At 40.5% G+C, this 26,241-nt stretch overlaps 2 protein-coding genes and 1 long non-coding RNA gene across 5 annotated transcripts in view; 1 reads left to right on the forward strand and 2 right to left on the reverse strand.

The window, feature by feature from the left end:
• SHLD2 (shieldin complex subunit 2) overlaps nucleotides 1–7,444 on the reverse strand; it is a 39,899-nt gene extending 32,455 nt beyond the window's left edge. For all 3 annotated transcript variants that reach the window (XM_075505235.1, XM_075505234.1, XM_075505236.1), the window contains exon 1: nucleotides 7,344–7,444. The gene's annotated coding sequence lies outside the window, so the exon portion shown is untranslated. The remainder of the gene's footprint in view (nucleotides 1–7,343) is intronic.
• A 148-nt stretch (nucleotides 7,445–7,592) lies between these two features.
• Nucleotides 7,593–10,082, reverse strand: LOC142411386 (uncharacterized). The gene is made up of 2 exons (XR_012776176.1): nucleotides 9,805–10,082; nucleotides 7,593–7,626 (listed from the first exon to the last, which is right to left on the reverse strand). It is a non-coding gene; the product is annotated as an uncharacterized LOC142411386 (long non-coding RNA).
• A 52-nt stretch (nucleotides 10,083–10,134) lies between these two features.
• Nucleotides 10,135–26,241, forward strand: part of GLUD1 (glutamate dehydrogenase 1) — a 31,146-nt gene continuing 15,039 nt past the window's right edge. The window contains exons 1-4 of the mRNA XM_075505237.1: nucleotides 10,135–10,700; nucleotides 22,867–22,947; nucleotides 23,775–23,830; nucleotides 24,739–24,802. Of these exons, the coding sequence (XP_075361352.1) occupies nucleotides 10,268–10,700; nucleotides 22,867–22,947; nucleotides 23,775–23,830; nucleotides 24,739–24,802 (634 nt within the window). The 5' untranslated portion in view covers nucleotides 10,135–10,267. The remainder of the gene's footprint in view (nucleotides 10,701–22,866; nucleotides 22,948–23,774; nucleotides 23,831–24,738; nucleotides 24,803–26,241) is intronic.

Here is a 26,241-nt window from a genome sequence, read left to right on the forward strand (position 1 = left end):
CCATATGTATTGTGCAGAACCTACGTACACAACTAAGCCTTAATTTTCAAAACGTTAAGAATTACTTAAAAATTTAAGTCCTGACACAGGGTGCTATATTCTCATGTGACTTTAAGACTCATACACTCTGGGAAAAAAAAGGTGATGAGAGTACAATGTTTTGCCAAATAAGATATCTTTTTTCTTTTAGTTAACAGGCCCATTAATTTCTTTGGCTTAAAATAACCTTCACTGAATTAGCCATGTAATAAACAAGAATAAATTAAACCTAAAACCAAGTAACACTAATGGACCTGCACTACAAGTACGGGTTCACTGGTAGGTGAGGCATAAAGTATACAGGGGGAACAGAACAGTGAAGGAGACTGGCTTCTTTTTCCTTCCTTCTCCTCTATTACCTTCATGAGGTATTTGTCACATGAGGAAGAAGCTCAATTTCTGCTTATATAGCCCAATGTTACATTTATTTATGTAACTGCCACAATGCTCATGTAGGCTCTAAATCCGAGATGAACGTATAGCATACACTCTGTTCAAGAAAGTTGATCTCTAATGACAACTGTGAACAATCTAAAAAAGCATACATTTAGATTGCCAGTTAAGTTTTCCTTTACTAAATTAAAGACAAACACCAGCTTATCTGAAAAACTGATAAGACAAAACAAAAGAAATCAAGATAAGCTTTTACAAATTCCATGACGATTTTAACTCATTTAGTCAGATGACAGCAATAACACTCCTTCTGAAATCAGAAAATCTGTTACCAATGATGTGCAGAGGCTCTACCTTACCAGTATTTCAAAACAAGTTTACCTTCAACCTACTGACTTTCAAAGGAAAAAACCAGAAGAGATAAAGTAGAACAGATACGTTAGATATTATCTTGCCAACATTGACAAGATTAGACAATAAATAATAACCAAGAAAAACTTAAACAGCACAAAATCTTCAGCTTGTTAATTAAAAGAAATGTTTATCTAAATCAGATTCTATGGCAGTGCTGAGGGTTTATGGCAGCAATGTCAAACTGTTCTCATGTCAACTGCCAATATCCCTTGGATGCTCCTCACATCTCTGGACACCACTAGGCCCATCCCACCCTTGCTCCTTAAGGTGTCCACTGCTCCCACACCAACACCAAGTAATAATGACAGCAGCAATAACTGCAGAAGATATTCCAGGATACATAGCTTTTGTCTGTCCAGGTTTTGCTACAACTCCATAAGCTGACACTTATGTCCGACACTGCATGGCTATACATGATCTGGACGAAGGGATCGAGTGCACCCTCAGTAAGTTTGCAGACGACACCAAGTTGTGTGGGAGTGTTGGTCTCATTGAGGGTAGGAAGGCTCCACAGAGGGATCTGGACAGGCTGGATCGATGGGCCAAGGTCAATTGTATGAGGTTCAACAAGGTTAAGTGCAAGGTCCCACACTTGGGCCACAACAACCCCATGCAATACTACAGGCTTGGGGAAGAGTGGCTGGAAAGCTGCCCGGCAGAGAAGGACCTGGGAGTGTTAGTTGACAGCCGCCTGAATATGAGCCAGCAGTGTGCCCAGGTGGCCAAGAAAGCCAATGGCATCCTGGCTTGTATCAAAATAGCGTGGCCAGCAGGACTAGGGAAGTGATCGTGCCCCTGTACTCGGCACTGGTGAGGCCGCACCTCGAATACTGTGTCCAGTTTTGGGACCCTCACTACAAGAGAAGCATTGGGGTGCTGGAGCGTGTCCAAAGAAGGGCAAGCCAAAGAAGCTGGTGAAGGGTCTAGAGCACAAGTCTTATGAGGAGCGGCTGAAGGAACCGGGGTTGTTTAGCCTGGAGAAAAGGAGGCTGAGGGGAGACCTCATTGCTCTCTACAACTACCTGAAAGGAGGGTGTAGAGAGGTGGGGGTCGGTCTCTTCTCCCAAGTAACAGGCGATAGGACGAGAGGAAATGGCCTCAAGTTGCACCAGGGGAGGTTTAGACTGGATATTAGGAAATTTTACTTCACTGAAAGGGTTATCAAGCGTTGGAACAGGCTGCCCAGGGAAGCAGTTGAGTCGCCATCCCTGGAGGTATTTAAAAGACAGTTGGATGAGGTGCTTATGGACATGGTGTAGCGGTGGTCTTGGTAGTGTTAGGTTTATGGTTGGACTTGATGATCTTAAAGGTCTTTTCCAACCTATACGATTCTGTGATTTAACATGATTGCCATATGAGCACCTAAACACCATATAGAACATGTGATTTTCATGAACTCCAGCATTTCCACAGAAGGACATTATTAATAAACCAAATCATTTAACTAGAAGACAAAGCAAAAGGACTGGAAAAATGTCTATTTTTTTTAAATACAGTGTTTTCAAAAATTGTTCAGATGTGCTCAGAATGGGACAATTTAATTAAAACAGAAGTATTTCTTATTCTGACCTATTTTCCCATTCTGAGATTCCTCTGGGATAAGCTATATAACAGTGACTTTTTGTGCTGGATCTCTACATCCAGTGGGCACCATGAACAATCTTGAGGTCTGTGAAAGCTGACTAAGAAAAATATCACATACACATTTTTAGCATCCAGCATAACCAGTGATTTTTTTTTTTTTTTTTGAAATCCATAATGTGTTGAAGAACACCAGCCAATGTACTCCTGGACTTTTCTGATGAACAATGCCAATTTCAATTGTACCAACAAACTTGAGGCAATTCTTAATTCCTTTGTATCTGGGCTTCATCCACCAACATCTTTCACAAAGGATTAAGCATTCAAACATATTTTAACAATACGGATTTCCATAAACAGTCTTCCAAAGTGAAAGAGGATAAAGTTGATTTTGTTAACAGAAATGCAAACAAAAGCACTACAGAAGACTAGTATTCTCTAGTTCATAAGAGCTTTAATGTTTGTTATTTAAACAATACCCACTTTTGTTTATGTCAACAACTTCTGATTGTCAATTGAGTATTAAAGCAAGAAAAAACTGGTTTACAGTCTCTGATGCTGTGATTCCAGGCTGTTAAGATCTTGGGTATAATTTTCAGCCAGACAGCCAAGACCACCAAGAGTTGCAAAAACCCATCAATTTCAATTGTAAATGTTACTTTCTAACAATTCTTAATTCACTCCTGGCAAACCACACTTTCTACTATCTGTTGTTTGCTGTGTCAACTAAAATAGATAGCAATTCTCTAAAAAATACTATAATTTCCAGGAAATAAACTGACTAAAGTACTTTCTTTCCCTCCTAATCCTATTTAAGGGAACAAAGCTCGTATACTCATAGTGCATCTGTGAAGGTTTTTATGCCTGTACACCTGTCAGCTTTCCCATTACTAGCTTTGTTCATCAGCTAATTTCATATTTAACAGTTAGATGGGAATCTCAAATATATTGGGTTTGGTAACTGTATCATTCCCTCTTCTGTCTTTTAAACTAGAAATGAGGAAAAACCAAGCAAAAGCTGAAGATTGTTCCACAAAGACAAAACAGCTGCTTTAAACAGTTTCTCACTGATATAGGAACTGAAAAAGGAAAAGCCTTCACACTGACCCGCAAAAGCCTCTATCACTTCATGAAGGGCCATGTTGACTGAAAGGTCACTGAAATCAGATTAATTTGTTACTGACTTCAGTAAGCTTCAGATCAGATTTACAGCCTCCAGACAAAGTTACTTTTTGTCCTACCCATTTGAAAACCTGAAGTGGCATTACAGGTAATAAGTGTTATAAAAAGCATATTCTGTATTTATCAGTTATATTATCTGGCACTGCCTATTAGTAATATATTGACAGTAACAGTACCAAAACATGTCACAGAAATTTTTTGCATATCTATAGAGTGCCTAAACAAGAGATGAGGACATTATCTCCTGTATACATGAAGTGCTTTTTATATCTGTTCTGTCACAGAGCTGAAGTAACCAGTTGGCAAGCTCTGTCATCATGCACAGCAACAATATAAACAGATGGAGACAGGTCTTTAAAGCTGATAAACATAAGCACTACTAGTTTTCACGGCAATCAAAACTGTATTTACTCATGAGGTAGTTACCAGAATTTATTCAGTATTTTCTGACTTCTGCAGCAGAATTATTAACATTTTAAAAGCTCAGGAAACTGCCCTCTGACACTTGCTCTGAAATGTTGGTAGACTAGTCCACTTACTGAGGGTTTCTCAAGTACCTTTCACTGAGAGAATTAGGAACCCCTGTCAAATTTACTTTCTGGAAAACAGCCTAATAATTCTACTGCCAGAATTGTGAAATAAGAATGATATCTTGTTGCAGAAGTTCTGGAAAAGTAAAAAATCTTATGACTGTTTAAATAATAAATTTAAATTATTTTGTTCAGCTACTGATTGTTTTTGTAGCAACGCCTCAAGTATAAAAAACAAGACTCTCACTTTAGACTAGCATTTCCTAAAGGAAGTCCCTACTAGGCTAAACCTACCAACTTCCTACTTTACTTGTACACTTATGAGTTTCACTCCCTACTTACAGTGCTATAGACAAGCAAAAAAGTTACTATTTACATATGAACAAGATGTTAGCAGCTTATACTTGAATTGAGCAATCATGAAAATACTTAAATTTAATGCAAAATAATACATAAAAATAATGTTAAATAATCAGACCACAAGTACCTAAGTATCTCATTAATAACGAAGTACTGGAAGCTTTAAAGTCTTCATCTCAACAGGAAATAATCCAAATACCTTTCTCCAACTCTGCAGTATTACAGAAAGCACATCTTAGATGTGCAGCATGTGCAAATCTAACTTCTGCAGCCTGCCTGGAAAACCACCAAATTCAGGTTCTTTTGTATCAAGGCAAAGGGAGCAAATGAAGAAAACCTGCCAGTCTGCTCTTCAGCTTTGGTATGGCTGAACACAGCTGAAGCTATTTATAAAGGAAAGAAAAATTCTCACAGACCTCACTTAAGGGATTCATAGGTCTTTACCAGAATTTTAAATTCAGCTGGCTCCCCCTTAGTCTACAAACCAATAGATCTAAGTATTGACACCTTATGCTGCCAGTGAAACAGCTTTTCATCAGCTTTAGTCTCTAATTTGTTGTCAAGAGATGACTGAAATGAAGATTTCTAGTCAAGTGTTCATTTTTTAAAAGTCATATATAGACAGATCATAAATTAAAGGAATCTTCTGGGATTCACCTAATTCATGTGTTGCCTGTAAATAGCATCTTACAGAGCCAGCAACACAGAAACTAGACAACTGTGCCACACTTCTCATTTCATCCCTGTTATATCATGTACTGGCTTGGCATAAAAAGGGAAGAATATAACCAAGAAGTGTGGCACTTAGAGTATAACAACTTATTTACAAATTTGGAATTAAAATTAAGCTCAGATTACATTAATCATTCCTTAGACTCTTTAGGCTGTAGTATATTTATTTTATAAAAAAATATACATATGTAAAGAACACATGCTTTATCAACATTACCCCTCAATATTCTGAAGACTGAATGCTGCTACAACATTTTCCTGCAGATAAAGAAACAGCCATCTCTACTTGCACATCCCATGCCAAAAATAATTATACATGAAATTTACTTTAAAGCATCGTGAAGGTGGAAAATACAATCCATAAAACTTGAGAATATCTCAAGCTAAAGATCTGCAAAAGAATTAGATTGTTAGTTGGTAGTATTTTAGCATCCTTTGGCACAATATGCAGGCAGCTCCAATGCAATAGGATTTCTGTGAAGTCCTACATACTTGCTGCCTACCTGCATTCCCTCTATTTAACAGACATGCACAGGATTTCAACCCAGAGTAATATGAATAGGACTACAGTTAGCATTCCTGACAGATACATACCCTCCCATTTTCCCAGTAACTATTATTCAGCCATCCACAGATCTGTTAACTTAGAAGCTGAACAGTTTTTCTTCAGCAACGGTTTGGGATAAGACAATAACCACAGCTCTCAGCTATTTAGTTACACTACCAAGGTCTACATAAAGCAATACAGCACAACACTTAAGTCCAAGAAAAACATTTTTTTTTTTTGCAACTTCTGGTGAAATGAGGAAGGGAAACGTAGTTGCTCATATAGGCAATTCAAAGGGGAACAAGAACTTGCTTCAACTTGTATAATATTCTAACTTATCCCACTGGGCTAGAACCTCAGTTTTACAACTTGCCAAGTTATTTCTGGAATCACTAGAAAAAAAAAGTCTTCATATGTAAATCTCAACCAATTCTTTAAGCAAAGGCTAAGAACTTCCAAGTGCTTCATGTGATATGACTGACAGCTTAAAATGAAGCTTGCTGAAAAAACTGTAATTCCATTTGCGGAGTATTTCAAAATCCACTTCTGCTCCCAGAAGAAAATTTGTTACCACAGAAAGGCATTAGTTCTCTGCCCACTGTACAGATCAACTTTCCTCCTGAGCATGTTGTCTAATGGATGCTCAGACTCTGAAGCCTCTGAACTGGAGGCAATCCGAGGGTTAGCCTGGATTCAAAGGGGCTTAGCCAGACAAGGGGCAGAGTTATTCAGAGACTTGTGAGGATCCCTAATTTCCAGCTTCTCTGCTCTCTCTCACCTACTTTGGTGAGCTGGTAAGGAGACTGGGATGCAACCTGGGAATACCTATCCTAGCTTTTGAGAGAATCCAGTACCAGTACATCCTAGGAACATTTTAGCCAAATTGACAAACTTTGATAGAGAACATTAAGCTGAACCTAACTGAGCTAATTTTAATAAAAATATATTTTGTATTTGTGACACCACTATTAAAGATGTTAGACATAGGAAAAAGATTATCCTAGTCACCTACATATTCTCAAATAGCTAGTACTTCAAGTAATATCATGGATTAAAGCAGAAAGTACTGGATTCCTGTCTGAGATCACTTTTTTCAGTAGAACGCTAAAGTTTGACACAGAATAATTTTGACTCCACTTGCTATGAAATTGGTAATTTACACCTTAAAACTGTGGATTGCTTCAGGAAGGCACAATATAGTGTTTATTATTGTTCTTATTATTTATTGTTCTTATTTATTATTAATATATTTATTGTTAATAAAAATAATCTGTTAAAATAATATATAAATATGTTTTAGAAGAAGCTCCGGAAACTAAATCAACTTGTTTGTCTCCCTCACCTATATTTCACAGATTTTAAATAAAAACTTATACCACCCTATCACGTATACATAATTAAATATGACCTTGTTGCAGAGTCCGTGAATCATACAGACAGTTCCTACCACACAGGTACTAAGTTCTCTCTATGTATCTCTCTCTTCAGATGCAGGCCTAAGACCAATATCCAATATGAAGCTAACAAACTTAGTGAAACTTCTGATTATGAAGACAAAAAGTTACCTTTGCATCCACCCAAGAGATTTTTTTTTTTTAGTGATGCTACTCAAATGTGAATCTTCAGATGGCACCCCATATGCTATACAAGACCAAAGAAGATACAGTTAATCTTTTCATACTTTCATACCTGCTAGAAGTCATTCTAAACCACATGAATTTTAATTTCCTCTGACAAATAGATTTTGCTTCAACTGCTCACCACTTACCGTATAAGAATATTGGAATTGGGTATATGACTCCTGTTTTTATTCGTCTTGAATACACTCAGGCAGCACGTTACTCTTGCCTCCACAAGGGATTTGAAGCAAACAAAAATATGGTATGGACCTGCTGAGGTTGGTAAAGTGCCCATAAACTGAACACATGATTTTGTTCATAAAAATATGCAAACAAAAATCCCTAGCTATTTTTTTCATTTACAATACTTAAAGACTAAGAAATTTAACATACTGATTTAGTTATTCTTAGCATTCAGCACACAGCTTGTTGAACATTTTGCTGAAATCCAGTCTCGTTTAGAAAAGAGGGCAGCTATGGTGCTGCCATTACTCCAAATACAATTCTGCAACTGAACCCATGGAGAAACCCACTTTGTTCTCACACTGTCATGTCCCATACTCAGTCTCAAATACATTCACAAATGTGTACTGCAAACAGCCTGACACTGCAAGCAGCTGATAACTGAGTAAAGCTCATAAATTAGAGATGCCACAGCTGAAGACAGGATAGGAGCTAAGCATGTTAACCTTATTTTGATCTAAGACTACACACTTGAGCAAACTGGTTAATCGTATTTTTCATTCAACCTTTGTGTCTGTGAAATAATATTCTAAATAACCTACAGAACAAGGTGAAATTAATTAGCTGATAAGGACTAATTGCCACAATACTTTTCACCACCTTCTTTCCTACACATTTGCAAAAGTTAAGAACTTGTACAGAAGTTGAGCTGTAGCTAATGAGAACCTGGAGATGATGGAAATCAAATAGTAGCTCAAAAGGGATACAACCACTGAGAACATTGTAATTCTGTGAACTGAAAGTGAACACCACAATAGAAGTTGTCTCTGAACCACCTACAGTATGGACAGAAAAACATAAATCAGTAAGTTTATTTCTGAAGCCCTGTGGGAACATCCAAATAACAAACTGGCCTAAGAACAAGCTCCTTTCTTGCTTTTGTTTCCGTATCACTTACTATCAAGGACCTTTGTTCTCTAGACTACGGCTATAAACCATCCTCATTACAGATAAAAGGCAACCATTCTCCTTATTACTGGTCCTTGGAACTCAGGAATCTTAGGATAAAGAAACAAAATTAAATGGAGATAAAATTTGAATATCAGTTGCCTGAAAAGTTTACGTGTATTGAAAGAGTCTGTGACTAAGCTTCCTGCTGACAAAATACACACAGTTATATTACTTTCCCACAAGCCTTGCAGCACAGCCCTTGGATGACCATAGTGGTTGAAGAGATTCCCATAGAGATAAAGCAACTTCCTGGTTATTCCTGCCCTAGGGACATTGGTCTCCCACATGCCTAAAAAGAAGAAGCATTCCTGTAGTTTTCAATTAGCAGTCCGATCCTACAGAAAGTGAACAAATCACTTATTTCTTCTAAAATGAACCTGGTAGAAATGCTGCAACACACTATCTCCCAATGTTCTGAAAGCGTATCTCACACAGTTTAAAGCAATATCCTTAGAGACATACTGAAAAGTCTGAGCTACATAAAAACCAACTCCCTTTAATGGGCCAAGACCCAGTAAAAGGCAACATGCTACCAACATAACACCCGAGTAGACAAAGCAGCTGTGTTAGCCAGCTTGACTTGAAGCCCCTGTCCTCTCTTGACAGGGCAGTCAATTAAACACATTTGGATAAGCTGGGTTTTCCGGGTTTTCCTAACAGGCTCCCTTTAAAGGGGTCTTCACACAAAATGTACTTTCCCTGAAGGATTTTGTATACTGCACTGTGTGGAAGTACCCTTACTTGTATTTATACTGGCGGTACAAGAGGCCACGTTTTTACCCAGCAGAAAGGCAGCATGCGACAGCGAGGCCAGGTCAGGCCTCCCTCACCCAGAGCACTCCAGTTCCCCTCCCGGGCACAGAGCAAGGGAGGCGGCGTTGGAAGCCGGCTAGAGGCTCATGCTTGTGCTTTAGCAAAGGCTACTTGCCCCAGGTTCTTCACCAGCAACGGCGCTTTCCCAGCGCAGGGCAACGGAGCAGAGCACAAGCTGAAGAGCACCTCGCCAACGAGGGACGGCCGAGCCCCAGCAGACCCCAGTCCTGCGCCCGGCAGCGGCCGTTAACGGCCGCCCGGCGGGAGAGACGGCCCGCAACCGCGAGGCGAGAGCGCGCAGGGACCCGCAGCTCTGCAAGAGGAAAGGGAAGCGATCCTGGCGGGAAGCAGCGGCGAGGCGGGGCCACCCGCTACCCGCCCCTTCCCGCCGCCGACCTACCGGAGCCCGCGGGGGAGCGGCCATTAGCGCCCGCGCCCTCCTTCGCGCTCAGGCACCACAGGCGCGGCCGCAACCGCCCACAGCTCCGGGCCGCGGCCGCGTTGTGGGGAAGGGGCCGGGGCCGGGGCAGGGGCCGTGCACTGCCCCCAGCGCGCATGCTCGCCACGCCCCCTCCGTCCCGCCCATAGCGAGACACCCGCGCGCCGCGCCCCCTTCCCCTCCGCGAATCCCGCCGGGGGCGGGGCGGAGAGGAAGGGGCGCAGGCGCAGTCGGAAGGCGCGGCGTGTTCCTGCCCCCCCGCGCCCCTCCAGCCCCCCCCCCGCCCCCCCCCCCCCGAGGCCGCTTAAAGGCGGCGCCGGCGGCGCCCCGCGCCTATTGTGGCAGCAGCGCCGCGCGGGGGTCCGGCACCGCCACCCCGCTCCTCCCGTCTGCGCGCGTAGCGGAAGCGCCGGCGGCCGCCGCCATGTACCGCTACTTGGGGGAGCTGCTGGCGTCCCGCCTGGCCGCCGGCTCGGTGCTGGCGGGCGCGGAGCCGGCCGGGCCGGCGGCGGCAGCCGGGGCGGCAGCAGCGGTGTCGGCATGGGGCGGGGGCCGGTGCCCGCGGCGGCACTACTGCGAGGCGGCGAAGAAGGAGGACGACCCCAACTTCTTTAAGATGGTGGAGGGGTTCTTCGACCGCGGCGCCAGCATCGTGGAGGACAAGCTGGTGGAGGGGCTGCGCACCCGCGAGAGCATGGAGGAGCGGCGCCACCGCGTCCGCGGCATCCTCCGCATCATCAAGCCCTGCAACCATGTGCTCAGCGTCTCCTTCCCCATCAAGCGCGACAACGGCGAGTGGGAGGTGATCGAGGGCTACCGGGCGCAGCACAGCCAGCACCGCACCCCCTGCAAGGGAGGTGAGACCCGCCGCCCCCCCACCCCCACGCCCCACCCGGTGCCCGGGCCCGCGGAGGGCCGTGCGGCCGGGCCGCCGGGCCCGCAGCGGCGCAGCCCTGCCCTTCCCCTGCCCAGCGCTCATTCGCCCGCCGCCGGGCGGGCGCTTCCCGCGCCCCGCTCCCTGAGGGACCTGGGGGGCGACGCTTGGCTTCCCGCTGCCCGCCCGGCCAGCGACCGTTAAGAACCGTTCCGGGGAGGACAGGGAGCAGCCTCCCTCTGTCACCCGCGGTATCTGATTTCCGAAGGGAAGGCAGGAGCCAGGGGCAGAGCGGTTCCTACGCGGCCCTTCAGCGGTCTGCTGGCCGGGCTCCCCACGAGTGACCTCCTGGTTAGCATAGGTGTGAGGCCTCACGGCGGCTGGTCGCACAGCCTTCGCCGCAGACACCGCTGGTCTGGCGTCAGGCAAGGCGAAGGGTGCGAGGGCAGCCTGCCTAGTTACTCGGTGTGACTCAAACCTCAGTAGTGTTTATTGGAAAACGCGTGGAAACCCCACGCTTGAAGTGTCTGCTCTTGAGCCGGGAGCTGGAGAAGCCGTCCCTTAACACGTTGCCTGCTGTGTTCAAGAAACCCAGATGCTCACCCGGAAAACATTGGTAGAGAAAAATAACAAGTTTTCCCAGTTACCAGCTGGATACACAGGAAGAGCCAAAAGTGATTTTTCTAGGAAAAGTTGACTTGGTATAGGTGAGGCCAACGGCGTGCCTGTGCAACGGGACCGACCAGGAGAGTGAATCCCGCAGGAGCTGAGCAGAGCTGAGCTCACGTGGGATCAGCTCTGATCTTGGGGGAATCAAACTGCCTTTTAGTCCAGGATAGATGGCATTTCCTTGAAAAACAAATACAGATGTCTTTCAGCATAACTTATTCAGGAGCTCTGATCTTTGTGGACAGCTAAGCATTGGAGACCATTTCAGGACGGTCTCAAACCGGAGCTTCTGTAATCTGTAAATACATTTCTCTTTCTTCAGCGTAGACCAACTTTGTGGTAAATAACGATGGTTGCAGAAAGCAAAGTTTTCTCTGTAATTTCTTATCAATGAAGACCTCTGACTTCTAGAGTAGAGTAGGAAGGGTGTTCTTAGGTAAATGTGTTCTTGATCATCAGTTCAGCTGGTGTGTATATATGACATGGGAATTTTCTCTTTGCAGCACAAATAATCTGTCCTGTTAATGTGATTCCTAACTTTCCAAAATCAAATATGTAGTGAGCGTCCTGTGACATGTTTAATTCTTACCCAAAAGAGACTAATTCAAAATAACTTCTGGTGATTACTTGGAACAAGAGGTACAGGCATCAGACTTAGTTGTAGCTGAAGTTGGGTATGGCTGAAGCTTACTCTTTGTGGAGCAACTGTTTCTCTGCCATTGCTATAATTTCTTTTAAAATACTGATGGTTATTACACTTCTGTTTTGTCACTGCTTAGGTTAAGTTACTTTTCGCTGCTTACAAGAAGTCCTTTTCTGAGCCTGTGTTACTCTTAAGATTCCCCGCTTGCATAACAAAATGCAGTTCAGTGGCAAATGAAGTAACAAGATAGTATTTAACATATGATAACTGCTAGTATTTCACATTAGTATTGCTCAGAACTGAAAGAATTCATGTTTTCACAACAAAGAATTATAAAATACTTTGTACATGAACAAAAAACACCAGTTGGATTGGATTGGATACTTTTTGTTCTGATATCTACATTTCTAAATCCTCAACAGAATTTCTTGATTTTCAGTAGCATTCTTATGCCTGTCTGCACTGACACTGGAGCAAACACTGGAGCATTTATGGAAAGTTGCAACTGCAAATTTCAAGGCAGTTGGAAATGACAGCTAAAGAAAATACTAAGTCTCAACAGTTTGTCCTTTTCTTCTGGTGCTGCTCCCTGTGCCCCATGGGTTTAGGAAAGGAATTGCAAATTATATTTCCTTTCCGCTCTTTTCAGCATAGTGATCATAAATGGATTTCACCTTCTAATGCTCTCTAGGAATTTGCTCGCTGTCAGAGGACAGATCTGGCTTTGTAGTAAATTTAAATGGGATGTGTGTTAAGTGTAGATCAACTGCTTGAAACCTGCTATGAAAAAAGGTGGGAGGAAGTAGAACGTTTCTACGTGAACTGCAAAGAAAAGGGACGGTAAGGATATTTCTGCCTTTATGGTATGTTGGATCCATTGGAAATGCACCAACAACTTGAGCTTTTGTCTAAAAGTGATTTTTAAACTAGAATCCTAGTAGATTCCACAGGGGAAAAACCGCAAAGCCCAGTGAAATACAACTCAAACTCCTTAATAGTATGATATGGGAAAACTTGCTGAAGTGAGTGTCTCATGCTCTGTGGAGTCCAGAGTCTGATGCAAGTAATTCACCCCAGCAAGAAACACCAAGGGACATAAGGCCACCTTTTAAAAGAAGGGGTGAGTTGGCATCTGGAAGGCTTGCAGAGCAGTGGGAGGAACACAGCTTCCAGATCTTTTCAGATGCAGAATTGTGAACTTTAACTTCGCACTTACTGAAAAGTAAAGTTTGATAAAATAAGGTTCCCCATACCAATTTTTTTTTTAAGGATCTGTATTTTGTACTAAGAAAGAGAGCCTTTAGTTACTGCTAGGTAATCGCTAACAAGTAGGGATGCTTTGTCATCTCTGTCATTCTTTTAAGGAGCATTGTACTTTAAATGCTCATCTCTTGCATTTCTTGAGGTTTACATGTTATATTAGTTGTAATCAAATTTGGCTTTGCATCTTTAAGTACATTTACAGAAAAAGTACATGGTATACCTGTTTATTACTAAGAAGATGAAGGATAAGATGCTGTTTAAAGAATATTAAGTACTGTTCTGTATGCAGATTAGACAAATGATCAAAGTGCACTTTAAGATTCAAGTGTGGAATGCAGGAAAACAAATATTTTTAAGTCTTTTAGAGGCTGACTTCCTTCAATTTTGTTCCTCATTTCTTTTTATACACCCATACCAAAATACTTCATTAGTGATTGTATGTTACTTCTGTATACTGTTTTTGTTTATAAGGTCATTTACAGATTTAACCATGAACTAATAAAGAATTTATACTGTAAATCAAATTAAAAATATTTATTTAAATGCTCTAAACCTGGAGACAGCTCAATTACTTGAGGAAACAAGAAACTAAATAAACATTTGAATTATCTGCACTTTAGTAGCATGTTCTGTTTCTACTAAATGTTTTAAGCTTAATGTTATAGCAGTTAGATTATGTTCCTTCTGTTGGAGACATCATCTTGAATTTCTTAGCCTGCTCATTCTCTTCTATGGTGAAACATCAACCCCTGTTTAGTAGTCTAGCCCAAATCTGTAAAGTGCCAAACTTCTTAATGCAAGGTTGATCTTTATGAAGCAAGTTTAAAACTCACATGTGCCTGCAGATGATACCTGCCAGTAGAAATGCAGCAGTTCCTTGCCTACTAGTCCTTCTGTACCTCCTTCTCTGCTGTCTTCTCTGTTGCCTGGAAGTAGAAATAACTCAGCAGAGTGAATGCCAGAAGAGGCCTGATTTGAAAATAAGGGCCCTGACTGGATGGATGACTGTGGCCTGATACAGAAATGGAATGGCAGATCACAAGGGTTGGGCTGGGTTGGGCTGCATGAGGGCAAATTCAAGATCAGTCTTACATTTTTTGCATAGGCAAGCTTCTACACCTTGCTGTGAAACTTGACTGTCATATTTCTATTCAAGAAGTACGATGCCCTTAATACCCTAGTTCTAACAATCTAAAGCATAGTTAATAAAAATAGGAAGTTATTTAATGACTTATCCTACTCTCTTCTCTCCCCCTAAAACAGGTGTAGAAACACAAGTCAACTTGATTGTGTCAGACACAGTTGTCACTACATGGTAGTGCAGGTGATTCTTCGTCGGGGCAAGAGAAGGGCTTTTTAGGAAAACTGGCACTAAGTACTGAAACATGCTTTCTTTTCAGTTTATAACTTGTGGGTTTTTTCCACCTCATTGAGAGAACTCAGAAATAACATTTCTTGTTGCATTCTGTGGTGCTTACCTATTTAACTGTTGTAGAAATGAAGCCTTAATTCTACTTTGGGGGTTGCAAACCTTTGTGACTCAAGGTGGTGGTGATTCTTTTTCTTTGGTGTGCTTGTCTTCTGTGCTTTAGGAATCTTTATGAAATGCTCATGAATATACCCATTTAAGTGGCAGGCCTCACACTATGTCCAGCACGCAAGTCCAGGTTTTAAAGATTCCATTTTCTGCAATGTAACTATTTGCTGGAAAGGAAAATTAGTTAGAAGCCTCCTCATCCCATTGAGAACATGGAGATAAGCAGTTTTCTTGTGTGTTGGAACTCCAGTTGCTTACGATCCAAACTTAGTATTTATACAACTGGACTGATGCTGCGGGGTAGCTGAAGTAAAGCTGTGGGTCAGATCACTCTTTCCCTTGCTTGTACAGTGACTTGCGTGCTAGTGGCCAGCACTAACAGGAAACCACAGCTGCTCTTGTTCACTGCACTGACAGCTGCCTAAAGAACTAAAACAAACCAAACAGGGTACAGGAAATGAGATGGCTGAATACAGATGACTTTGTTGAAATGTACTCTGGCTGTTCCTACTTAAAATAATGAATCTTTGTAAATAATTTTATCAGGTTCTATGAAAGGTGTAAAAATGGTTAAGCTGCTTTTTCATGTGGTTGCTGACGGCTGTTTTCATTAATAGGTCCGTTTCAGAGAATAGATTAGTGAAAATAACCAATGTGCAAATATGAATAAGCTTATTGAGTTCCTACCTGCTTAGTAGTATGGAAATGATTCCAAGTTCGTTAGGCAGCATTTACTGTGGGGATAAAGCTATTAAGTGGTTTTAAAACTTCTTGAAGCCTTTTTATGTTAACCGACTGTCCAACAGGTCTGTTATCAATGAAACCAGATGAATCAGAGTTGGGAAACAGCCTAACCTTTTGTTTATGCTCACCCAATTGCTTTAACCAAGTCTCAATGGCTTCCTCAGTTCCAAAAGGCTTTAACACCATCTTTAGTTCCAGACTAGATTTAGTCTGACTTTCACTTACATAGAAATTTTGAAAAACTTTGTCATACGTTACTTCAAAGTTCACTATCTGTATATAAAGACAGATGATTCTTACTTTATTTGCTCATTTGACTTGGAGGTGAATGAATCTGATTTCTTGTGTGGTGCTGCTTTGGCTGGTTAGTGGAAGGAACTGTTCTGCATTACAAAACTTCCCTATCTTCTGGTTTTGTCTGCTTCTCTTCTGCCTGTCAGGATTTATCCTCCTCACTTGACTTACGAGCTCATGTTAATGAGCTTCTTACTGCATAAGGTGACATTCATGCTATCCTTGCCGCAGTTTTCCAATTGCAGAGGTCTAAGGCTGATTTTAATCTCAGTGCCCAGTCACCAAATAGCCTGCTGTAAACCTTACCTTGTCTAAAACAGTATACATACATCATGATGGTAACCTTACTTGCAAAAGAAGCTTTACATGCAAGAGTTGGACCGGTACAACTCCATGTGTTGTCTTGGCTACTGTGACGTTGTTTTTTTCCCCTTTGTAAGTGCGGGAAGTAAGAAGTAGTGCTATAAGGTATCTTCACTTCAGCAGAGCTCTGTTTATGCTGGGGTTGTATTGGTGGCTTTGCTTTTTTAAGTCATGCATGGATGAAAGTTCTGAGGTTGTGTCTTTGGCCCAGGGGTCTTAGAGGGCAAGACATGGAAATGTACCCTGGGGACCGTGCAACAGATGGAACTGTAACGTAGACCATCTGTAACCTGAAATAAACCATGGAAACTGATCTAGCTTCAAAGGAATAGAAGAGTTTTACAGAAAAAATGGTAATTAGCCTGTGATAACAACACTTGCAGTGTTACAGCTAAAGCTTATATGAAGCGCCTTATTTTCATAGGTTTCTGTTTTCTTATTTTAGAGCATACCTAACTTTACAATTAGTACACCAGTGGATATATATTTAAATTGCAAATTGAAAAAACAGGACAAGGAATTGATGTCGTATGTTTTTGCTGTCCTTTAATAAACTAGTTGCAATTCTCAGTGAACCATATCTGTTTTGTGTTTTTACCTCCGATATTCTTGCAGGAGGCTATGCCTTGCACTTCTGGCTATGAATCTTTTCAGTCTCAGCTTTTTCATATAATCAGCTCATATTGTTTGTGCAGTAGCCAGCTTTGTCCTTGATCTTAAATAGTTATTTTCCCTTGCTGCTGTTGGCTCCTTGTCTATTTATAGAGAGATGATACCTCTCTCAGCATTGGGCTTTCTGGATAAACACGTGTTGGAGAGAGTGAGGAGGGGAATCTCTTGCGTGATAGCCTCCCTCCTGTTCTCTGGGTCATCCTAGCAGGTATTCTTCGTTGCATGATTGCAACAGCTCCATCTTGTTAGGAAATAAGCTCATAGGCAGAGCATGGAATTTGCCTGCTTCATGTCAGCACTATGGTGGCTTATTGTTTTGTGGCTCCTATGGCATTTGGACTAGCCAGGGCCAACTTGTGTGTTATTTCCACCCTCCGCACACACCCATGTGGTGGTATTAATATCTGCATGGAAGTAGTGTTACTGCATCTTTCTGTAGCAGTCCTTGTTGAGTGCAGTTTAATGAGCAACCTAATCCTTTAGGCAGGGTTGAGGTAGTTCTATATGCGAGACTCTACTTCATAGCCATATTCTAAGTGCATGAGTTCAGGTAACATGTGCTTGCCTGGTGGTATACTAAATTTGCCATATTTGCATTTAATACAGAAGATTTTACTAATGCACCACACTTTCTTTTTAAATAGAGAATATTCTTGGCTTTTCTCTGCATGGAATGAAATAAACGTATATGTGTATATGTTTAAGTATATTTTAAGTATAAGTACAGCTTATTAAAAGTATACAAGAAGTGGTATACTGAAGTATTCAGTCTGGTTGAGTACCTTAATGGGCACTGAATAGATGCTTCTGGTTAAATCAGAATGGTGGGATGTGTCCATAGGGGAATCTCTTCCTTGCCCCAGGTTATAGCTGGCTAATGCTGTGTGGGAAGAGAGAAATATTTTTATCTCCTCTCTTGGCAGTTAGTGAATTGAATTTAGGAATGTTCTTGTTTTCCAGCACTGAATTACTCATCTTGCTTTGTTAGGTTTGTCTGGAATTTCTTCGTCTTCAATAATTACAAATTTGTCATTGTCCTGTTTCCCACAGTTTCCAAATGGTTAAATAAGGCTAAACAGTTTCCTTATAGGGAAGGCTGGATTGTTTTTCTGGATTTAGAAAAATGCACTTGTTCTGAAAGAGCCTAAGGATTGCTTGGAACATCGGTTCCTACTGTGTTAGGTGTCAATGATTACATGGAGTTTGATAGTCGTATAATCACAGTCTCACTTGCTTATTTCCCAAATGTAAAAATGTTTAAAATGTTCCCCAAATGAAAACGTTATACATAATCCAGAGTTAAAACATGAAGGAACTAAGGCATTACAATAAATGCTGGAGCTGATTTATGGATTTTGTTTGGGGGTTTTGCTGAATAGTTTGAGCAAGGTGAGCATCTTTACTGAAGGTCCTTTAGACTCTGGATGTAATGTCAGCCTTTGGACAGGGTCAGGCAAGCTGTTAACCCATAAAGCCACTGCAGAATATAGTGTTGCTAATTGGGAGATTAATAGGGATGTAGTCAGTCTTAAAAAGTTGCAAATGAGATAATGAAATCCATTTTACTGAGTACTGTATGGATAGTGTAGGATAGCTGCTGCCCTGAAACACTTGTTCTGATGAGCAAGCATTTTGCAAATAGAGGTGAGCAGAACAAATGCACTGTCTTAACAAGAATTGTCATCTGTAAAGGACCCAAATTAGTTTCAAAGATCAAAAGATCATTGTAACTAGAAGAAAACACCGAAGTCAAAGCAGGGCGAAGCCTCAGTTAGATATTAATAATTCAGACTGAGATGCAAATCTGTTCCAGGTTCTGGAAAACTTGAGAGACTTGCTAAGATTCACAAGATACTTAGTGCAGGAGGAGTAGTTTACCCAGTGTTTTGCTCTGAGCTGTTACTATGGCAACTGTTTAGTTTTGAGGCTTGTCTTTGAATACTTCACGCTCATTAGTGGTGAGGGCATACGTAGATACTACCCTTTAAGATCACTGCACTAGAAGATCAGGAAATAAGTACACTAACTTTCCTAAATGTAGATTTTTAGGCATACTAGAAAGGCAGTAATCATCCTTGAAAAGTTGGTGGTTCTGTACATCATGTTTTCTAAGGAAGCATAATAAACACACTCAACATCACGGAACATATTGAAATCTGTACAACATAAAATCTAGTAGGATATATAGCCAGTTTTCTTTGAAATAAAGATCTTTTTTACATGCCTGTTAGTACACTCCTTAGTACAAACCTGCTGATTAAAATGGTAACTGACTGCTATTATTCTAGAATCCAAAATACAGTCTTACTGATAATTACTACGTTGACATTTATTTAAAAAATACTGTGTTTCAAGTGCTTTGCTACCTCCATTTGGAAAAGTGAAAATTAATCCATAGCATCTGTCTAAGAAGCTAAGCTTAAATCATGAGCAAATTTCTTTGGCCAAAACAATTATTAGGCTCAGTGCAAGAGGTAACTGGGTGAAGTATAATATCTCCAAAATACAGATAATAAAAAAGAATTTTTAAAAGCATAGACACTGCAATGTGATGCTAAAGCCTTCTCTTTATACTGACCAGTAATGAAACAAAATTAAAATGAAAACATTTCCTCATCTAGAAGGTCTTGTGCATAGAAAAACAAAGTCTCTCTTAGCATACTGTTTAACTTCTTGGGGTGTGGCAAGGAAAGAGAATTCTCTACTAGAAAAAGAATTTGTATGTTTTCCAGTGAAAAGTATTTTCCACGGCAGTGAGTCATACTGTAACTTGAGGCTTTCTTCAAACTATTTTTTGTAGCTAGTTTGCTGTAAAAGTCACAAGTTTCCAGAGACTTACTGCGTGGGACTTGCCAGGGTTTAAAAAATTTGTAATCTTGTTGTGTAGCAGTGACTTTCATTTGCTTATATATTAAGAATTTTTTTTAAAAAAACCCAGTATTTTATCTGTGTATATGGTCCATTTTTAGACTCAGGCTACTGAATACATAGTAACACTGCCAAAAGAGCCATACAAATGCACAGCAATACTCTCCTCCTGCCAAATTAGGAAGCTGTCAAACTAAATTTCACTGATGTCCAAATAGAATATAAATTAAGTCTTTTATCTTTGTGCATCCCCTTGCAGATGGAATGTACAGCATTCTCAGATGCCTGCTTCTCATCAGTCCTAACAGCTTAGCACAAATAACTTCCCTGTCAAGAGGTGGGCCTCCTGTAGAGTAATTACAATCCCTGGAAAATGGTAACTGGCCAAATTGTGAAAAGGAATGAAATGTTAGCACATCTTAAATGTTATCCACTCATGCCTCAGAAGGGAAAAAATCATCACATCTGTCAGGGAACCTGGAATCCACACCTTGAACTATGCCTGACACTGTAATGAAAGTTTTTAGCAGATAAACTGGAGCAAAGTGGCTAGTGAAGTCAGCACAACTCTCAGGATTGACTAGTTTCCCACTTAAGAAGATAAAGCCAGCAGACAAGCCGTTTCAATTAAAGCTGTTTAAAAGGCTAGAAAATAAGCTAAATCTTGCTCAAAGATACAAAGTTGCCAGAAAAGGACAGTTTCAGCCTCAAGTCTAAAAGTTTTCCCTATTCTGGTATAGGTACATGGGTGACAAATAGGCATCTCAGCTGAAAGCCTTTCAGTACTTTGTTAGTCTTGGGGCTTTTTCCCTAATTCCCTTGGTATGAAAGTTTAATATTTATTACAGTAAAGTTCATAGTAACCCTTGACTGTAATACAAGGAAACTGGAGGTGTAACTGTTTTGCATGTGTTTGAGTCTTCTAGTTAAACTGCTGCTTGTTCACCTTTTCAGATCCCATCTTCAATATGATGTGCAGAAGAGGCTGCTCGCTCCTTTTGTATTTTGCTTCCCTGTTAAAACTGTACAAAATAACCATCCCTGACTATTTAGCCCACTGCTGCTTTCCATATATCAATAAACAACATTTTGTGTGCCTGCAGGAGTATAGTTATAGCAAAACTGCTTTGTGTATGCAACTTGAAGTTTGAATAAATATATGGATTGAATAAATACACAGTGACCTAGTTCAGCAGGGGGTGGAAGGGCAGAGTTCATTTCTGTCCAGCACAGGTTGGGGCTTCAGACTTGGCTGGCTTGAGCAATGCTCAAATGAGACCTGTCCCCAGAGTACCTGCTCAACCAAGAGGGAACAGTGTCCCCAGGCAGGACAGTCAGTTCCATAGGTGATGTTTGTTCTTGCTCAGAGCTTGACAGAAGGATAACCACTTGTCTGAAGGATCAGAGTAAGAAGTGTTAAAAAACATGTACGTTGTAACTTTGACTGGTCTGTTGGGCTCTGATAGATTCCACTTAAATTTCGAATGTTACTTCCTGTGAGAAGGTTCTTGAAGGCCCAGACATTAACACCTTAGAGCTACCTAAGTCAGAAACTAGTTAGTTTGCTTTTGGAGACCACCCTTCCCCCATATGCACACTAAATTTAAATTCTGTTCTGCGGAGGCATGGTACTTTCTTTTGCTGATTGAACTCACATAAGCAAGCAGCACTTGGCCCTCAGCTTTATTTGAGCAGCACTCAGTTCCTTTGAAACTGGGATTGTTTCCAGAGCATTCAGGAATGGCTTTCATAGCAGCACAGTGCTTTAGTTTGGATAATGTATGCTGGTCTTTTTTCACTCCTGAGGACCTGAATATGGTCTTCTCTTTACATAATAGAAAATTTGTGGTGCCTTGTCCTAGCATCTAAAGGACACTCTGTGCCTGCTACAAACCACCATGCAACTTGGCACAACCTACAGCCAAGGATTTGGGGAGTGGAGGTGGGGATAATAAATTCTTCATGGCTCTATTATATGCTTAGTGATGTAGGAGAAGCTTGGATAGAAGCTAACATATAGCTGTAGGATTTTTTTGCTGTGGCCACATGACTTTGGGCACTGTGTTGATCTTAAACATCGCGTTTAGGCTTCTGTAGTTCTGTATATGTGCCCTGTCAGTTTGGTTAAATATTTTCTACTCTGCAACTGCCTCCAGAATACATTAATTATATCTTTGAATTCATTCAATTTATTGGACAGCTACAGCCCATTTTTTAGAAGACTGGTAAGAGTCAGGCAGGTGACAGATCTCCCTACCTTTGTGTAATCATCTTCCACTTAGTTTTGAACTGCCTTGATGGCTGCGATCACCCATTTTGCATCCAAGCAGCTATCAGACCACAACAATTTGAATTTGCATCTGGACCGTGTGTCAGCACACACTTGCAGTTCTGCTGAATGACTCGGAGCAGGGAATGGAGGTGTGGGCTGGCTTCCACATGGGCGTGGGATGGGTGGCCTGGTCACACAGGCTTGCTGGGGTAGATTTATCCCATCAAAATGTTTTGAACAGATTTGAGTTAGTGGAGTGGCTTGCTGCTTTCTGTTATGTGGCTGTGCCTAGCAGCCAGAGCTCTGAAGCTACGTGTGGTTTTGTTGGACCACAGCCAATGTATTGCAAGGCGCATAACTTAACAGGAGCTTGCATTATTCTAGTAAAGAGATCTTGGTTATAACCTGTACTGATAAGTTACGTTCAGGAACAAAGTTCATCTTGTATATACAATCAATGAAGTCCAAAGCTAAAGGACTTATGGGATGCTGAAAAGCTTTATCAGCCTCTTGAAAACTCTACTCCGAGTTACTTGTCAGCTTGGCTCATCTTCCTCCCAAGGAATATTCACTTTTGTTCCAAGGTTGAGTGCTGCTGTTAAACTACTTAATAGAGAATTGCTGAAGTCTTGAATTTCTGCTAAGTAAAATATAGATATTTAAGTAAAAGAATGGGGGATTGTTCTTTAAGCCTTAAAGCAAATAAGTTGATAAATTACATACTTGCATGTTATAGATGGCTGGTCTAGAATTAACTTTCCCAATTTATAAATACTTGTGAAGTTGTTCAGTGAATTCCTTTTTTTCTCATGTGTCTTTTGCAGGTATTCGTTATAGTTTGGATGTTAGTGTGGATGAAGTGAAAGCCTTAGCATCTCTAATGACATACAAATGTGCTGTGGTTGGTAAGTGATAATTTTTCAAGCAAGGATACAATCTTTGATTTCAGTCAGTACTGATGTAATTTACAGAAAAGCATCTAAAGGATTAAATTAACTTTTAGACACTTGAACTCTGACTAAAATCTGTAGCAAGATGGGGAAAAAATATATACATATTCCCTCTGCTGTTACTGTAGATGCTTGTATAAAGTTACATTTTCATTTGAAAAGTCCAGATTCTGCTAGTTACCCCCTCCCGTAACAGTACTGCTCTTGAACTCAAATCAAAGTATGACAAACTGGGATTAGGAGGGGGCTAATTTTAGGGGGAACAGATGGAGGCTGTAAAGGATTCAGGCAGGGGAGCTGTGGAGAGGGAAGGATAAAATTCCTTTACGGGTCATAAAGACATATAATTCATACATGGCTGCTAAATTGTAGGGGAGTTTGGAGAGAATCTGCACATTATGTATGAGAAAACAGGATACTTCCTAATGTATATAGAGACACTTCACTTAGGACTTCCAAAGTAAAATTTTTTGAGCTAAACTAGTAAAATGTAAACTATAAAACTTACTGATTCTACAAGTGCCAAGTACAAGAGCTTGAAGTATAGAAAATTTAAATCATGAACTTCTGAGTTTCAAAGCCCATTTTCAAGCTGCCCTTGAAAGATTTCCCATTTTTACAGAAGTACCTGTATGAGATTATAGCTTACTCTTGTGAAGCCCTAAATGTGGCAAAACCAAATTCTCTGCTAAAATCAAAGATATAATTCCTCACACATATTACTGATGCGTTCTGCCTTTATTGTTGAAAAAGTAAAATTATTTTCCTTTGCATTCTTGTAGATGTGCCATTTGGTGGGGCAAAGGCTGGTGTCAAGATCAATCCCAAGAACTACACAGTAAGCTTAATCATAGATAAAAATTTGGTTACCTGCAGTACCGAAGCCAGCCAGTTAAAAAAGCTCTTCTAAGGGCATTATTGACCACTTAAAACTTCCTGCCACTTCTGCCTCTGTAAAGGCTGAATTTAGCTTGTGCATGCAATAGGTAGGAAAAGAATTTTTAAAAGGTATGTGTTTCAGAGGTGGGATACTTCAATTATTTAATTTATTACTTTTTTTCTTAAAGTCAGAAGACTACAAATAATTTGGAACCTGAAATTTTTTTGTTGATACTGTTAATAAAGGCTTAAATTAAATTACTCTTAGAAAAAAGTTAATGTTTTTGTTTATTTTGACAAATAGTTTTATGCTCCATTAAACCTTTCTATGCCGTGTTCCAGTGTTAATAATAACTAACTTGGTTTATAAAAAGTTTACTGCAGGCTTGCCTTCTTGCCCTAATTAGAATAACTTGTACAGAAAGGCATACTAGATAACAGATATTCTAAGCTTGAGTATGTAACAGATATTCTAAGCTTGAAACTCCTGTAAGGATTTGTGTGAAGTCGTTCTACTGTGTTGATTACACAACCGGCAGGCCGGCTATTGCTGTTACTGGTTATAAATCTCTCACATAGGATATCAGATCTGTTTGCTGGAAATCTCTGCCACAAGCACAGGTGGTTCTTCCTGTGCCACACTCCCGACTTTTTGTGGATCAGAATGTACGGAAAGAAAGCCGAATGTTTCCTTGTGCTGCCTGAGTACCAAGGGTCTGTTAGGGAGTGGCATATAAATTATATAAATATATGAATCATCCTTTCTTCTAAAAGAAAAGGGCGTCTGTTTATGTTTGGGCATAAGTTCTAGCAAATATTCATAACCACTAATGATTTCTTGTGATATTTATTGCATTTTCGCTATAGGACAATGAGTTGGAAAAGATCACAAGAAGGTTTACCATGGAGCTGGCAAAAAAGGGCTTTATTGGTATGTTGTGCAATTTTGCTATTAAAATTTAGAAATCTGATTTATTGTGCATTGGCAGAATCCACTAGATTGTATCCTTAAATAACTGTATTTTTGAGAGCTGTAAATAATTTGGGTATAGAACTTTCAGCAGAGAGCCACAAAGAATTGAGTCATTGCATCTTAGTGCATTTCAAAGGGAACTGTGTCTTAACTTTTTCCTGGTGGCTGTTCTGCTATGAAAAGCCACAAAAGCTGAGCTCACAGGACCCAAAATGAATCACATTTCTTTTAGAGGTAGATTATAAAATTGTGACCAAGTTTGTTGCAATTTTAAACTCTAATATCAAGCTCTTCACTGTTACTGTTTCCTGTAGTCTCAGTTGAGGCTTTTGGCAGATATCTGAGGAAACAGAGGAAGGAAATAGAAGATCCACCCCAGAGAAAGTTGATGGCTTCACCCATGGCAACCACAGGCTGCAAGAGAAGCATAGGCAAGAAACATGGGTGCCTGTTGTAACAGAACCTCAGCTTCTGTAATGTTAGTAGGTGTTTCATTCAGACTCTCAACCCTGAGTTGTTCTGATAGCTTGCTGTCTGGAGTTGCTATCTGGAAGACTCCTCTGGAGAAAGCTGAACGTTCCTAGCTCGACTTGTAATTAAATGGAGTATCTTTACCTGAAGGAGGTTCTTATTCAACTGAATAATAAGGCCTGTAACTAGTATAAGGTCTGTCATGTATTCCTGATGTCTAACTGGCCCTGGGAATGTATATCCATTTATCTGCATTTTCTTGCTTTTCAGCCAGAGTGTTTGTCATCTGCTCTTTCAGCCAGAGTGTTTCTCATCTAAATTAAGCTTCTGTATAAATACACTTATTGATGTTACATGTGACTAGAGGAATACTATACACTATGCCAGCTATAGTGATTGTTAGTTCGGTGACAATTACAATGGTTTGATTAAATTTATCTTCCTTTTTGGCTCTATGGTTGGTGCTATGCAGCTTTCACAAACCTTTTAAAAATACTTAGGAAAAAAAATGAGTAGAGGCAGAGTTGCATTTAAAATCTTGCTAAGCAAGTGCCTCTGATCTTAAATAGGTTGGGCAAATGCTATTTTTAGTTATCTAGAAAAAACAGACAGAATTTGCTTTTATTACAGCAGATGTGTGAAGGTTCTTTCAAAGGTTTATTTAATCAAGAAAGATGTAATGTCTCTTTATTGAAGTGAGGGGTAAAATCAAATTCACGTGCTACAGTGCAATGACTAGGAACAGCCTATCTTCAATTTTTAAACTCACTCAGGAACATAAAGGAAATTCTAATGCAAAAAAACCCCAATTAGCGTCATGGTATATAGAAATCATACCTAGATAGCACTCTTCCTGTTGTTACAGCAATGATCATAAAAAAAATAAAAATACAAATATGCTTTCGATGCATTATCTTACTCTGACT

This window comes from Mycteria americana, chromosome 6, assembly GCF_035582795.1.
Source record: "Mycteria americana isolate JAX WOST 10 ecotype Jacksonville Zoo and Gardens chromosome 6, USCA_MyAme_1.0, whole genome shotgun sequence".
In the NCBI taxonomy this organism is placed as follows: Eukaryota; Metazoa; Chordata; class Aves; order Ciconiiformes; family Ciconiidae; genus Mycteria; species Mycteria americana.